We start from the raw sequence: 12,947 nt of genomic DNA, 5'->3' as shown, positions 1-12,947 counted from the left end.
CGCTAGCTGAAATTGAGATCCTGAAAACAGCAAGTTCTAAACCATACAGCAGTTCTGGACTTCCACTTAGGATCTGAAGTAATCCACTTAGAAAGCTGCAAAAAATGTTTCTACAAGAAACGGCTGGATGACAGACAAAAGCGTAACATTTTTGAGCCCTCAGGTGACTGAGGCTGCGAGGTAGACACAGAAACTGAATTCCGAAGAGGGAAAATCCACTGAGAGGAGAGACGGGGCACACAGACTCTCTTCTGTCTCACATCAGTGGGAGAAAAGGTAGCTGCTGTATAAGCAGGTAAGAAAAATTTAGCTAAGATTTTAACATTTGTAAAAGCTAAGCGTGGGCTATTGCATCACTTTGGAACAGGACTGGCTACTTAATTTGTGGGTCTTAGCGCGAAATGAAAATACGAGAACGCTTGCTCAAAAATGAAGACTTCAGGATGGTGACAGCAGAGCGTGAAACCAGACGCAAGGACCTTCTAAGCGTGGGCTGTTTGTGAGTGCACAGGTCATGTGCCGTGAAGCCAGTGCTCAGACGCAGAGGCGGTTCCCACTCACCTGAAAGCTGTTCGCCCTCCCTCCGCCTTCACCAGGTGTCCGCCAGAAGGAGAGAGAGCACTGCCGACCTCCGTGCAAACGAGGAGGTGATTGGTGCCTGTGCAGGAACAAGCTCAAAGCCCCACTAGCTTCCCGGGATCCTTCTCCCCCGCAGAGCCGAAGTCTTAAGGTGCTGGGGGTGGTACACCAGGTACTGTGGCCACAGGACACTGGCAAAGATTTACTGTTTCTAGAGAAACAGTAAAAGCAAAACCCACCTTCCTCTTCCAGGACGCAGGCGAAGACTTGTTGCTGCTGGGGGAAGGGTAGAAGCAGAAAGTCTCTGCTGCTGGGGGAGGGGCAGATACAGATACCAGATGATGGCTGTCCTGCTACGGGTGGCGCAGAGAACAAGCACCCCAGACCCACCACAGTTATCAGCCCGAGTTTGGACGCCACAGGTAGGAGGAACAGGAATGCCAAGAAAACCTCACCCCTGAAGCCAAAGTACAAAGGGCCTGCCTGAGATTTGAGGCCGAATTGGAACAAACGGCGTGTCACCTGCTCCTACCACGAGTTTAGCACCCAGCCACAAACAACAGCTGTCTACAACCGGGAGCGGGGTCAGAGCATGGAGGAGGACCCTCTCTCTGATACAGGTATGTGGGGACCATGGAAAGCTGAGGGGGACACAGGAAGCCTAACACCCAGCCCCTGCCCTGAGCACAAGGTAACCGCAGCCAGCCCGCCGTTAGTGGAATCTGAGGCCTCCATAGGCCTGAGGCTCTGAGACTGTGAGTGACACTGAATTCTATACCTAGTGAAAATATCTTTCAAAAATTGAATCATGAGGGAATGCCCTGGCAGTCCAGTGGTTAGAACTCGGTGCTCTCACTGCCGTGGGCCCGGGTTCAATCCCTGGATGTGGAACTAAGAGCCCACAAGCCATGTGGCATGGCCAAAAAAAAAAAAACATTTTGGCAGAAAAAGAAAAGAAAGAAAAATCAGATTTCAGTTGCCAGGTGCAGCATTGGACATCCAAAAAGGCTGTCAGGCAGGAGAAATATTTTTTAAGACATACAAAAGCTGAAGGAATTCATCACCAGCAGACTTGCACTACAAGTAAATCTTTAAGGCAGAAGAATAATTATACCAGAGTGAAATAGGAATCTAAACAAAGGCGTGAGGAGCCCTGGAAATAGTCTATATTTAAATGACTAAATACATAAAATTCTTAAAGATTTTTATTATTTATATCCCTTTAAATAATAATCTACTGTTTAAACAAAAGCAGTAACGTTCTATGTGATTTTTATTTCTCATTAAAAAAAATTTTTTTGGTCTCTCTTCCCCCCATTCCCCCCCCAGCACCACACAGCACTGCACCACATGTGGGGTCTTAGTTCCCCGACCAGGGATCAAACCTGTGCCCCCTGCATTGGAAGCGTGGAGTCTTAACCACTGGACCGCCAGGGAAGTCCCTGTGATTTTTAATATGTGCAAAAGCAACATGTATGACAATAGCACAAAGTTTGGGCAGGGATAAACAGAAATATTATAAGGTTCTTATACGGTATGTGGCGTGATATATTATTGAAGATAGACTGTGTTAAGTTAAAGGTATACCACAAATCCTAAAGCTACCACTTAGAGTGACAAAACAGTAAGCTAATAAGCCACTAAAAAGATAAATGGAATACAAAATATTTAATTAATCCAGAAGAATTAAGAAAAAAAATGTATGGGACAAATAGAAAACAAAGAGCAAGATGATAGACTTAACTGTATTGATAATCACATTAATTGTAAATAGTCTAAATACCCCCAGTTAAAGACAGAGTGTTAAATTGGATTTATTTTTTAAAATATTTATTTATTTATTTATTTTGGCTGCCCCGGGTCTTAGTTGCGGCATGCAGGATCTTTAGTTGAGGCATGCGAACTCTTAGTTGTGGCATGCACGTGGAATCTAGTTCCCTGACCAGGGATTGAACCCAGGCCCCCTGCATTGGGAGCGTGGAGTCTTACCCACTGGACCACGAGGGAAGTCCCTAAATTGGATTTAAAGAATAGCACCCAACTGTATGTAGCCCTAAAAGAACAGTGGTAATGGATAAACACCTCCCCAAAAAAACCTACAGCTAATATGAAATATTGGTTGTCTTACCTAATACAATGATGAAACTTGTAAGAAAAGTCACAAAGATTAGGAAGGAAGTAAAGAGTTTTGTATTCACAGACAACATGATTTTGTAATTTAAAAAAATCCAAAGTAATTTCTAAGTATAAGAATTAAGTGTCTTGGGCTTCCCTGGTGGCGCAGTGGTTGAGAATCTGCCTGCCGATGCAGGGGACACGGGTTCATGCCCCGGTCCGGGAAACACGCCGTGGAGCGGCTGGGCCCGTGAGCCATGGCCGCTGAGCCTGCACGTCTGCAGCCTGTGCTCCGCAACAGGAGAGGCCACAACAGTGAGAGGCCTGCGTACCGCAAAAAAAAAAAAAAAAGTGTCTTTAATATGGCTACTGGATACAAGGACGATACTTTAAAAATCACTTTTATTTTTATTTATTATCAGTAAACAATTAGAAATTAAAATAGAATGGTATCATGTTTTACAACAGCATTTTAAAATCAAATAGGAGAGATAGGCAGAGAAACATTTCTGATACAGTGAATCCCGGAAACAGCAGAGAACATGTTAATCTCAGGAAGGGGTGGAGGGACTGGGGAGGGATCCCAGAGGAGATGTTCTTGAAGCTGGGTCTCAAAGGCCCCCTGCGAGGAGAAAGAGTGGAGCTTGGGAGAGGAGCTGTGGGCTACGTGCCCTGAGTCTGGGGTGAGACTGGACAAGTACACAGGACCGAGCTAGATAGAGTTTGGGCACAAAGATTTTGAGAACTTTTCCATGTTTCTGTTGACTTGGTCTAGGGACCACCTGCTCTGCCAACCCCCCCTGCCTCGTTCCTCCCAGGTGCTCCCCCCCTGGAGTCAAGGTACCAGGTGTCTAAGCCAGAAACGTGGGAGTCACTCTTGACCCCTCCCTTGTCCTCTCCTCCATCCATTTAATTATCAGGGCCTGCCCTATCTTCCTCCTAAACCCTCCCCAGGTTCACCGTCTGCTCTCCATCCCCGTGGCCATTCCCCTCCTCCAGACAACCCTCTTCACTCCTGAATCCAGTGGCTGGCAGCGACTGGGTCTCACCACCTCCAAACTTTCACATTAGAGAAATCCTTCTAAAGCACATCTGACCACATTCCCCCTCTGATTGAAAACCCTTTTCATCCATCCATTTCACAAATACTGAGCAAGAGTTTGTTACATGTCGAATACTGTGGACACAGCGAAGAGTAAAACATAGAATTTAAAGCCGATTGGGGTGGCAGACATCAATCCAGTGATCCTCCACCACCAAAACAATATATAATTACAAACTGGGATGTGTGTCATAGGAGGGCCTGACCTCGTGAGGGAGGTCCTAGAATGCTCCCCAAGGTATCCATCTGAAGTTTGAATAGCAGTCATCCAGATCAAAGAGTCAAGAATGGGGAAAGAGCTGATGCAAAAGCCTTAGATAGGTGCTTCTCTAAGCCTCAGTTTCCTCATCTGTATAATGGGGATATTTAGAGTTGTGAGGATTAACTGAGTTACTATGTATAAAGTCCTTAGAACAGGTCCTAGGATGTAATAAATTTTCAATAAGTTAACTATAATAATAATAATACTAATTTTTTTTAAAGTAGAGCTGTTGGAAGCCTATCAACAAAGGAGTTAAATGAGAAAGTAGCATTTTTTAAAGGCATTCTGGCTTCAGGGAACATGGATTGGAACAAGGAAAGAACAGATTTGGGGGATTTAATGAGGATTCTTTTGCAGGGGTCCATTGAGAGCCATGGGACATTTAAACTTAAGGAGGCAGAGGGGACTTGGAGAGATTTTGTGATTTAGGCAGAAGAAACTAGTAACCTTGATGTTTGATTGGCGGTGGGATGCCATAGGAGGTGGCAAAGGGCCTCCCAAAATTGTGGCCCTGGCAGCAGGGGGTGGTGGTGATGTTCTTCACGCAGGTCAGGGGAGCCTGGAGGAGGACCAGGTCGGGGAGGTGCTGAGCCCAGTTCTGGACATGTTCAGATTCAGGTACCATGGGGCATCCAGGATGAGGGGCTGCAGAAGCAGCTAACTAGGTCTGGAGTTCAGAGGAGAAATTGTGGCTGGAGACGTAAGATTGAAATTGTTGGCAAATACATGAAAACTGGACCACGATCAACCCTTCTGGAAAAGGTGGGAGGAAGGCAATAGCTACATGATTTTTAAGGTTTCTCCTGGTTCCAACATGTGTAGGATTCCAAGTGTTGAGGTTGGTAGGACCCCAGAGACAAAAAACCCGCAAAAATAAATAAATTAATTAATTAAATGAAATACGGTTAGATGGCAAGATTTTTTGTTTTTGTTTTTTTGCAGTACACAGGCCTCTCACTGTTGTGGCCTCTCCCGTTGCGGAGCACAGGCTCCAGACATGCAGGCTCAGCGGCCATGGCTCACGGGCCCAGCCGCTCGGCGGCATGTGGGATCTTCCCAGACCGGGGCACGAACCCGTGTCCCCTGCATTGGCAGGCAGATTCTTAACCACTGTGCCACCAGGGAAGCCCTCCATTTATTTATTTTAAAAATTTTTTTAAGTGTATTTTTTATTTATTTATTTATTTATGGTTGCGTTGGGTCTTCATTGCTGCGTGCAGGCCTTCTCCAGTTGCGGCGAGCAGGGGCTACTCTTTGTTGTGGTGTGCGGGCTTCTCACTGTGGTGGCCTCCCTTGTTGCGGAGCACGGGCTCCAGGCACGTGGGCTTCAGTAGTTGTGGCACGTGGGCTCAGTAGTTGTGGCTCGCGGGCTCCAGAGCGCAGGCCCAGCAGCCGTGGCACACGGGCTCAGCTGCTCCACGGCATGTGGGATCCTCCCAGGCAGGGCTCGAACCCGTGTCCCCTGCATTGGCAGGCGGGTTCTCAACCACTGCACCACCAGGGAAGCCCCCCTCCATTTATTCTTGAGTCAGTTTGATAAGGTCAAAATACCCTAGTAATTTGCTCAGTACTTCTTTTTTGCTCAGTTTTCAAATTTATTGGCAAGTATTATTCATAGTACCCTCTAGACTTTTTAATCACTTCTCTTTTATTCTGCAAATTCGTGCTTTTGTTTGTGCCCCTGAATGTTTTCCTTCATTTTATTAATCTTTTCAAGTACCAACTTTGGTTCTGTTGATATTTTCTTTTGAATCTTTTCTTTCGATATTTGCTCTTAACCTTTTAACTTTTATGGAATAGTAAACACTTAGCTCAATTTTCAGCTTTTCCTCTGTTACAATACAAGCATTTAGTTATAAACTTCCCTGTAAAGCCTGGTTTGCTTGCACTGCACAAGTTTTGTTTCTGTAAACAGCTTCATTGAGGTATATTTTACATATGAAATATTCCCATTTCAAGGGTAAAGATTTTTGGTAAATTTACCAAAAGGCGCAATCATGACCATAAACCAGTTTTAGAACATTTTCATCATTCTAACAAGAACCCTCATGCCCATTTACAGTTAATTCCCATTCCCACTGGCCAGGCAACGACATTCATTCATTCATTCATTCAGCTAGCTGCGCCAGGTCTTTAGTTGCCTCATGCAGGATCTTTTAGTTGTGGCATTGGGGATCTAGTTCTTTGACCAGGGATCGACCTGGGCCCCCTACATTGGGAGCGTGGAGTCTAAACCACTGGACCACCAGGGAAGTCCCAGGGGCTAATCTCCTTCTTTCTCCATAAATTTGCCTTTTCTGGGCATCTCATAGAAATGGAATATGTGTAGTTTGTCATGTCTGGCTTCTTTCATTAGCGTGTTTTGAAGTTCATCCATGTTGTATTATGTTTCAGTTCACTACTTTTTATTAATGCTGGTTTACTATTGTATAACATTTTTGTCTATCCACTTGAACAGTTGATGGACATTTAGAATGTTTCCAGCTTTCAGCTATTATAATTAATGTTGCTGTGAACATTTGCATGTATGTCTTTGTAGGAACTTTTTTTTTTTTTTTTGCGGTACGTGGGCCTCTCACCGTTGTGGCCTCTCCCATTGTGGAGCACAGGCTCTGGATGTGCAGGCTCAGCGGCCATGGCTCACGGGCCCAGCCACTCCGTGGCATGTGGGATCTTCCCGGACCGGGGCACGAACCCGTGTCCCCTGCATCGGCAGGTGGACTCAACCACTGCGCCACCAGGGAAGCCCTGAACATGTATTTTAACCATATACGTGGGTAGCTATGAATGAGTGGAATTGCTGGGTCATAGTTACTTTACATTTAAGAAGCTGTCAAGTTTCCCAAAGTGGCTGCACCATTTTACATTTATCAATAGCAATGTGGGAGGGCTCCAACTTTTCCACATTCTCACCAATATTTGTTATTTGTTCATAAATAAGAAAGGCTTATTTATTATACCCTTTCTAATGGGTGTGAAGTGATATCTCAATTGTGTTTTTAGTTTACATTTCCCTAATGACTAATGATGTTGATCTTTTCATGTATTTATTAACTATTTGCATATCTTCTTTGCTGAAATGTCTTTTCACATCTTCTGCCCATGTTCTGATTGTCTTATTGAGTGGTAAGAATTCTTTTAAAATCTGGATACAAGTCTTTTATCAGATGTGTGATGCAAATATTTTCTTTCAGTGTATGTCTTTTCATTTAATTCTGTCATTTGAAGCACAAAAGTTTTGAATTCTCTCACGGTCCAGTTTATCAACTTAAAATTTTTGTGTACCATTCTTTTGGTGTTATTTAAGAAATCTCTGCTTAACCCACGTTGTCAAAGAGGTTCTGTATTTTCTTGTTAAAGTTTGATCCATTTTTAGTGAATTTTTTTGTATGATGGGAGGTAAGCATCTAAGTTCATCCTTTTGCATTTGCATATAACAATTTTCCTAACACCATTTGTTGAACAATCCTTCCCTTAATGAATTGCCTAGCTATTTTTGCTGAAAATTATTTGACTATAAATGTAAGGATTTATTTCTGGACTTTCAATTCTGTTCATTGATCTCTATGTCCATCCTTACATTTTGGCTGTGTTGGGTCTTTGTTGCTGCGTGCAAGCTTTCTCTAGTTGTGGTGAGCAGGGGCTACTCTTCGTTGCAATGCGTGGGCTTCTCATTGTGGTGGCTTCTCTTGTTGAGAAGCACAGGCTCTAGGTGTGTGGGCTTCAGCAGTTGTGGCTCATGGGCTCTAGAGCACAGGCTCAGCACTTGTAGCACATGGGCTTAGTTACTCCATGGCACGTGGGATCTTCCCGGACCAGGGATCGAACCTGTGTCCCCTCCATTGGCAGGTGGATTCTTAACCACTGTGCCACCAGGGAAGTCCTATACTACACTGTCTTGAAAACTGTACTTTTATGAAACTTAAATTTTGACAGGGAAGTGAACGTGCTCTTTGTTCTTGTTTTTCAAAATTGTTTTGGTTATTCTATTTTATCCACATAATTTTATATGTATTTTCATAACCAGTTTTTCTAAATTCTGTTTTATGGAAGTTTAAATTTCCTTTACTTCCTCTTTGACCCTTATTTTTGAAGTTTCAAAATATATAGGTATTTCTATAAATAATATTTTTGCTATTAACCTCTAAATTAATTGCACCATAGACAATGTCAATTTTTTGAAAGTTTTTGAGACTTGCTTTATGGCCTAATAATTGCCAATTGTTATAAACGTTCCATATAAACTTGACAAGAATGTGTATTCCGTTAGGATACAGAGATGTATATGTTTATTATATCAATCTTATTCAAATGTGTTGTTCAAATCTTCCAGTTTTTGTATTTTACTTTATAATAACAGAGAAGAGAGTTGAAATCTGCCACTGTAATGAAAACTTGTCAAGCTTTCTCTGCATTTGTCAGGCTTTTTGTTTTTAACATATTTGAGGCTATTTTGGTATATGCATTCAGGTTTAGAATTATGAGATAACTATTTGTATTGGTTCTAGGCTCTTAAATTTTGTCTCAGTCTATTTTAATATTTATATAGCTACTCCAGTTTTCCTTTTAGTATCTTTTCTTGGTCTATCCCATCTTCTAATTTCAACCTATCCAAGTCACTTGGCATCTGGTGTGTGTCTTGTAATCAGGTATATAGCTGGATTTTCTAAAAAACCAACTCTTACCCTTTGTCTTCTAACTAGAGAATACAGTTCATTTACGTTGATTATAATTTTGAGATGTTTATACCTATTTTTACCTTCTTGTTTTCTTATATAAAGACAAAAGAGTTTAGTTTTCCTCTGTGTCTTCCATCATCTCCCCCCTGCAGACTCCGCATGTTCCCTTCTGCCATCCGGAATTCACGCTGTACATTTAAACAGCACTACGACTTGTACTAAACTTTATGTGGAGGTTAATTTATTCTCATTTCTACATCAAAAGGTAAAGATAAAATAACATTTTGGTTTTTAAAAGATTCTACCCAGTCGTTTGATATCCTACAGTTTTTAGCATATCATCCATAGTTTAAAATGTGAATAATACAAATTACCTAATGAAATGATGTTTAGAAATAAGAATGTCTTCCGTGGCCTAAGAGTCATCAGGTATTCTTAAAAATTTTTTTCTTCTGAAATTAAGTCCTAAACAAAGAACACTACATTTAAAGTACCTCAACACAACTGTTTATTACAGGTCAAGAGATCTCATACGAAGTTACAAAAGAGTAAAACTTTCATTTAAAGTGTACCACAGTAAATCAACATGTTTTTGTTTAAAATGGAAAGTTTATTTGCTCAGTACACCAAACAGAATGCAAGCACTGTCATGACAAATATACAGAAATATGCAGATCAACATAAAATAGTAATTTAGTTTAAAGGAAGGGCAATCTCTTTAAATGTTATGACAACGTACTCCCAAGAATCTTTTTTTCAGTTAATTATACATTTCAATAAAATACACGGTAATGAATTAAGTGGAAGCTAGCTTGTGAATTTTTCTTAAAAATAAAAATCCAGCCCTATTAATCCATGCCAGTTAAACACTCTAACTAAAATCTCCAAGTAAGTGCAAACGGAGATGGAGTTAGTTACCTCTTTTGCTTGAACAGCCCCAAGGAAAGCGGTTACTACAAACACAGCAGGCAAACTGTTAAGACCGACCGATCTAGAACATAGCGTTGAACTAATCTCAGTCTCAAGTTGTGCTAAATGCTCATCATCAGTGTGGCACAGTTTGGTCCATGATATGGTTTAATGCCGAGACAGATCCCAATTTGTTACAGAAACACACAGATTACTGTTGCTTTTTTTTCTTTTGTTTCTAAATATATATATTTTAAAAAGCCAGGTATACTTCCACATACAAAGGCAGGTTTTCCCTGGAGGAATTTACAGAAAGTAGTCTGGGGTGCGCCGGGTCACGTGAGGCTCTCCACGACGAGGTGCTGGGTCAAACTGAAGGCTATAAATGGCAAAAAAGAAAGCACATGGTTAAAGGATTTGACGCTGCAGGCAAACCAATCAATAAAGAACAAGACACCGAGGTAGAAAGAGCAGTCCTCGTCTCCCACCTTTTCTGTGTTCTTTATGACTGGAGTGACCCTGGGTAGGTCACTGCAGGTGTTCTCTTTCATAAAACTATCTCACAGAGCTACGGTGAACATTTAGGCAGACAGGATGTCTGGTTCATGTTTGGCATAAACGGTTTGTAGTATCACTATCAGTTGAATAGAAGTAAAGAGAGCAGACATGCTTGTTTTAGATTTTAGAGGAAAAGCATTCAGTCTTTCACTATTAAGAATGATGTAATTAGCTGTGGGGTTTCTGTAGATGACATTTACCAGGATGAGAAAGTTCCCTTCTTTGACTGGTTGAGTACAGCTGACCCTTCAACCACACGGGGTTGGGGTCCCAGCCCTCTGCAGTTAAAAATCCGAGTATAACTTAAAGCCAAGCCCTCTGTATACGCGGTTCCTCCCTACCTGTGGTTCCAAAGCCCCTGTAGTGCTGTAGTGTTTATAGAGTACTAAAAAAAAAAAATCCACACACAAGTGGACTCACATAGTTCAAACCCATGTTGTTCAAGGGTCAACTATACTTTTATTGTGAAACGGTGCTGGATTTTGACAAATACTTTTTCTGGCCTTAATGAGATCATGTGGTTTTTGTCCTTTATTAATATGGTTTATTACAAGAACTGATTTTCATATTTTGAACCAACTTTGCATTCCTAGGCTAAATCCCACTTGGTCCATGTATAATTCTTTTTATATACTTATGGATTTGGTTAATATTTTGTTGCAGATTTTTGTGTCTATACACATAAAGAGTATTGGTCTGTAGTTTTCTTAAAATGTCTTTGATTTTGGTATTAGGGTAATACAATCTTTCAAGAATTGGTTGGGAAGTAATCCCTCCTCTTCTTTTTGTAGGTCTTTGTGAAGGACTGGTGTTAATTCCTTTTTAAACATTTGGTCAATTCACCAGTGAAGCCAACTGGGCCTGGGCTTTTCTTTGTAGGGAGTCTTAAAATTATTAATTTAATTTCTTCATTTGTTATAGGTTTATTCAGATTTTCTGAGTCAGTTTTGGTAGTTTTCCTTTTTGTCTTTCTATGAATTTGTCCAGTTTATCCAAGTTACCTAATTTGTTGCCATATAGTTATTGTATTCCCTCACAATTCTTCTTCTTTCAGTAAGGCTTGTGGGGATTTTGGTAATGTGAGTCTTCACTCTTTTTTTTTCTTGGCCAGTCTAGTTAAGGCTTTTCAATTTTGTCAAAAAGAAACAACTTTTGGTTCCGTTGGTTTTCTCTACGGTTTTTGTACTATTTCATTTTATTTCTACTGCTAATTTTATTTCCTTCCATATGCTTGCACTGAGTTTAGTTTGCTCTTCTTTTTCTAGGTCCTTAAGGTGTACAGTTAGGTTATGGAGGCTGGAAGTTGGAGATCAGGGTGCCAGCATGGGTGAGTTCTGGTGAGAGCCCTCTTCTGGGTTATATATTGTCAACTTCTAATTCTATCTGACTTTTAATACAGGCATTTACAGCTATAAATTTCCCTGCAAACACTGCTTTCACTGTATCCCACAGGTTTTGGTACACTGTGTTTTCATTTTCACTCATCTCAAAGTATCTTCTCATTTCCCTGGTGATTTCTTCTTTCACCCCCCCCGCCCCGCAAAGGTTATTTAGGAGTGTCTTAGTTTGTACCTATTTGTATATTTTCCAGTTTTTCTTTTGTTATTGATTTCTGATTTCATCCCACAGTGTCTGGAGAACATACTTTGTATGACTCCCATCTTAAATGTTCTAAGGCGTAGGGTTTATAGCCAAGCACATGGTCAGTGTTGGAGAATGTTCCATGTGCGTTTGAGAAAACTGTGTTCTGCTACTGCCTGGTGGAGTGTTCTGCAGATGTTAGGTAAAGCTGTAGTGTTTTTCAAGTCTTCTATTTCCTTGCTGATCTTCTGTCTAGTTCTGTTATTGCAGGTGGCATAATAAAGTCTCCAACTATTTGTTTCTTCCTTCAATTCTGTTCATTTCTGCTCCGTATATTCTAGGGCTCCACTGTTAAGTGCATACGTTTATGATATATTTTCCTAATAGTCTGACTCTTTATCATTGTGAAGTGTTCTTCTTTATTTCTAGTAACAGTTTTTGGTTTGAAATCTGTTTGGTCTGGTATTAGTATATCCAGTCCAGCACTTTTATGGTTACTATTTGCATGATGTATCTTTTCTCACCATTTTATTTTTAACCTATTTTTGTTTTTGAATCTAAATTATGTTTCCTGTAGACATTATAAAGCTAGATATTTAAAAACAAAAACACCAACTTGATAATTTCTGCCCTTTGATTGCATTGTGTTGATGACTCATTCAGTGTTATTGATATGACTGGATTTATACCTGCCATTTTCTTTTCTTTTTTTAAATATGCCTTTCTTTGTTTATTGGTTCCTGCTTTAACTGCTTTCTTTTTAGTAAAATATTATTTTCTAACATAGTATTTAAATTCCTTTAATAACTTTACCATTATTTTTCTTTTTTAGTGGTTGCTCTGGAACTCAGAATACACAACTTATGAAATTCTACTTCAGATTTATAAATTCTAGTGATTTAAGAGGTATTTACTCCTAGATAGCATATAGCTCCTTTCCATTTCCATTCCCCGTTTTTGGTATTGCTGTTATACACAGTATATGTTACAAACCCCCAAAATTATTATATACACTTTTTAATATAATTACTATTTTATATACTCTCATGACCCTGAAGAAGCTGAGAGAGAAGGAGAGTGAGTGTATATTTATAGATTTTGTTAAATAACCTTCTCATTTGTATTTTCTTCATATTCTTGCTTTAATTCAAGTTACCATCTG

At 40.5% G+C, this 12,947-nt stretch overlaps 2 protein-coding genes across 3 annotated transcripts in view; one reads left to right on the top strand and one right to left on the bottom strand.

Annotated features, from left to right (window-relative positions):
• The window catches only part of UBXN8 (UBX domain protein 8), a 44,309-nt gene that overhangs the window by 29,890 nt on the left and 1,472 nt on the right, over positions 1–12,947 (top strand). For both annotated transcript variants that reach the window (XM_079909409.1, XM_079909408.1), the window contains 2 exons: positions 8,890–9,002; positions 11,470–11,531. The gene's annotated coding sequence lies outside the window, so the exon portion shown is untranslated. The remainder of the gene's footprint in view (positions 1–8,889; positions 9,003–11,469; positions 11,532–12,947) is intronic.
• The window catches only part of PPP2CB (protein phosphatase 2 catalytic subunit beta), a 31,655-nt gene continuing 27,106 nt past the window's right edge, over positions 8,399–12,947 (bottom strand). The window contains exon 7 of the mRNA XM_079909407.1: positions 8,399–10,025. Coding sequence (XP_079765533.1) covers positions 9,953–10,025 — 73 coding nt within the window. The 3' untranslated portion in view covers positions 8,399–9,952. The remainder of the gene's footprint in view (positions 10,026–12,947) is intronic.

The sequence above is a fragment of the Stenella coeruleoalba genome (assembly GCF_951394435.1).
Source record: "Stenella coeruleoalba genome assembly, chromosome: 21".
Taxonomy (NCBI): domain Eukaryota; kingdom Metazoa; phylum Chordata; class Mammalia; order Artiodactyla; family Delphinidae; genus Stenella; species Stenella coeruleoalba.
This window is presented reverse-complemented; position numbering and strand designations above follow the sequence as displayed.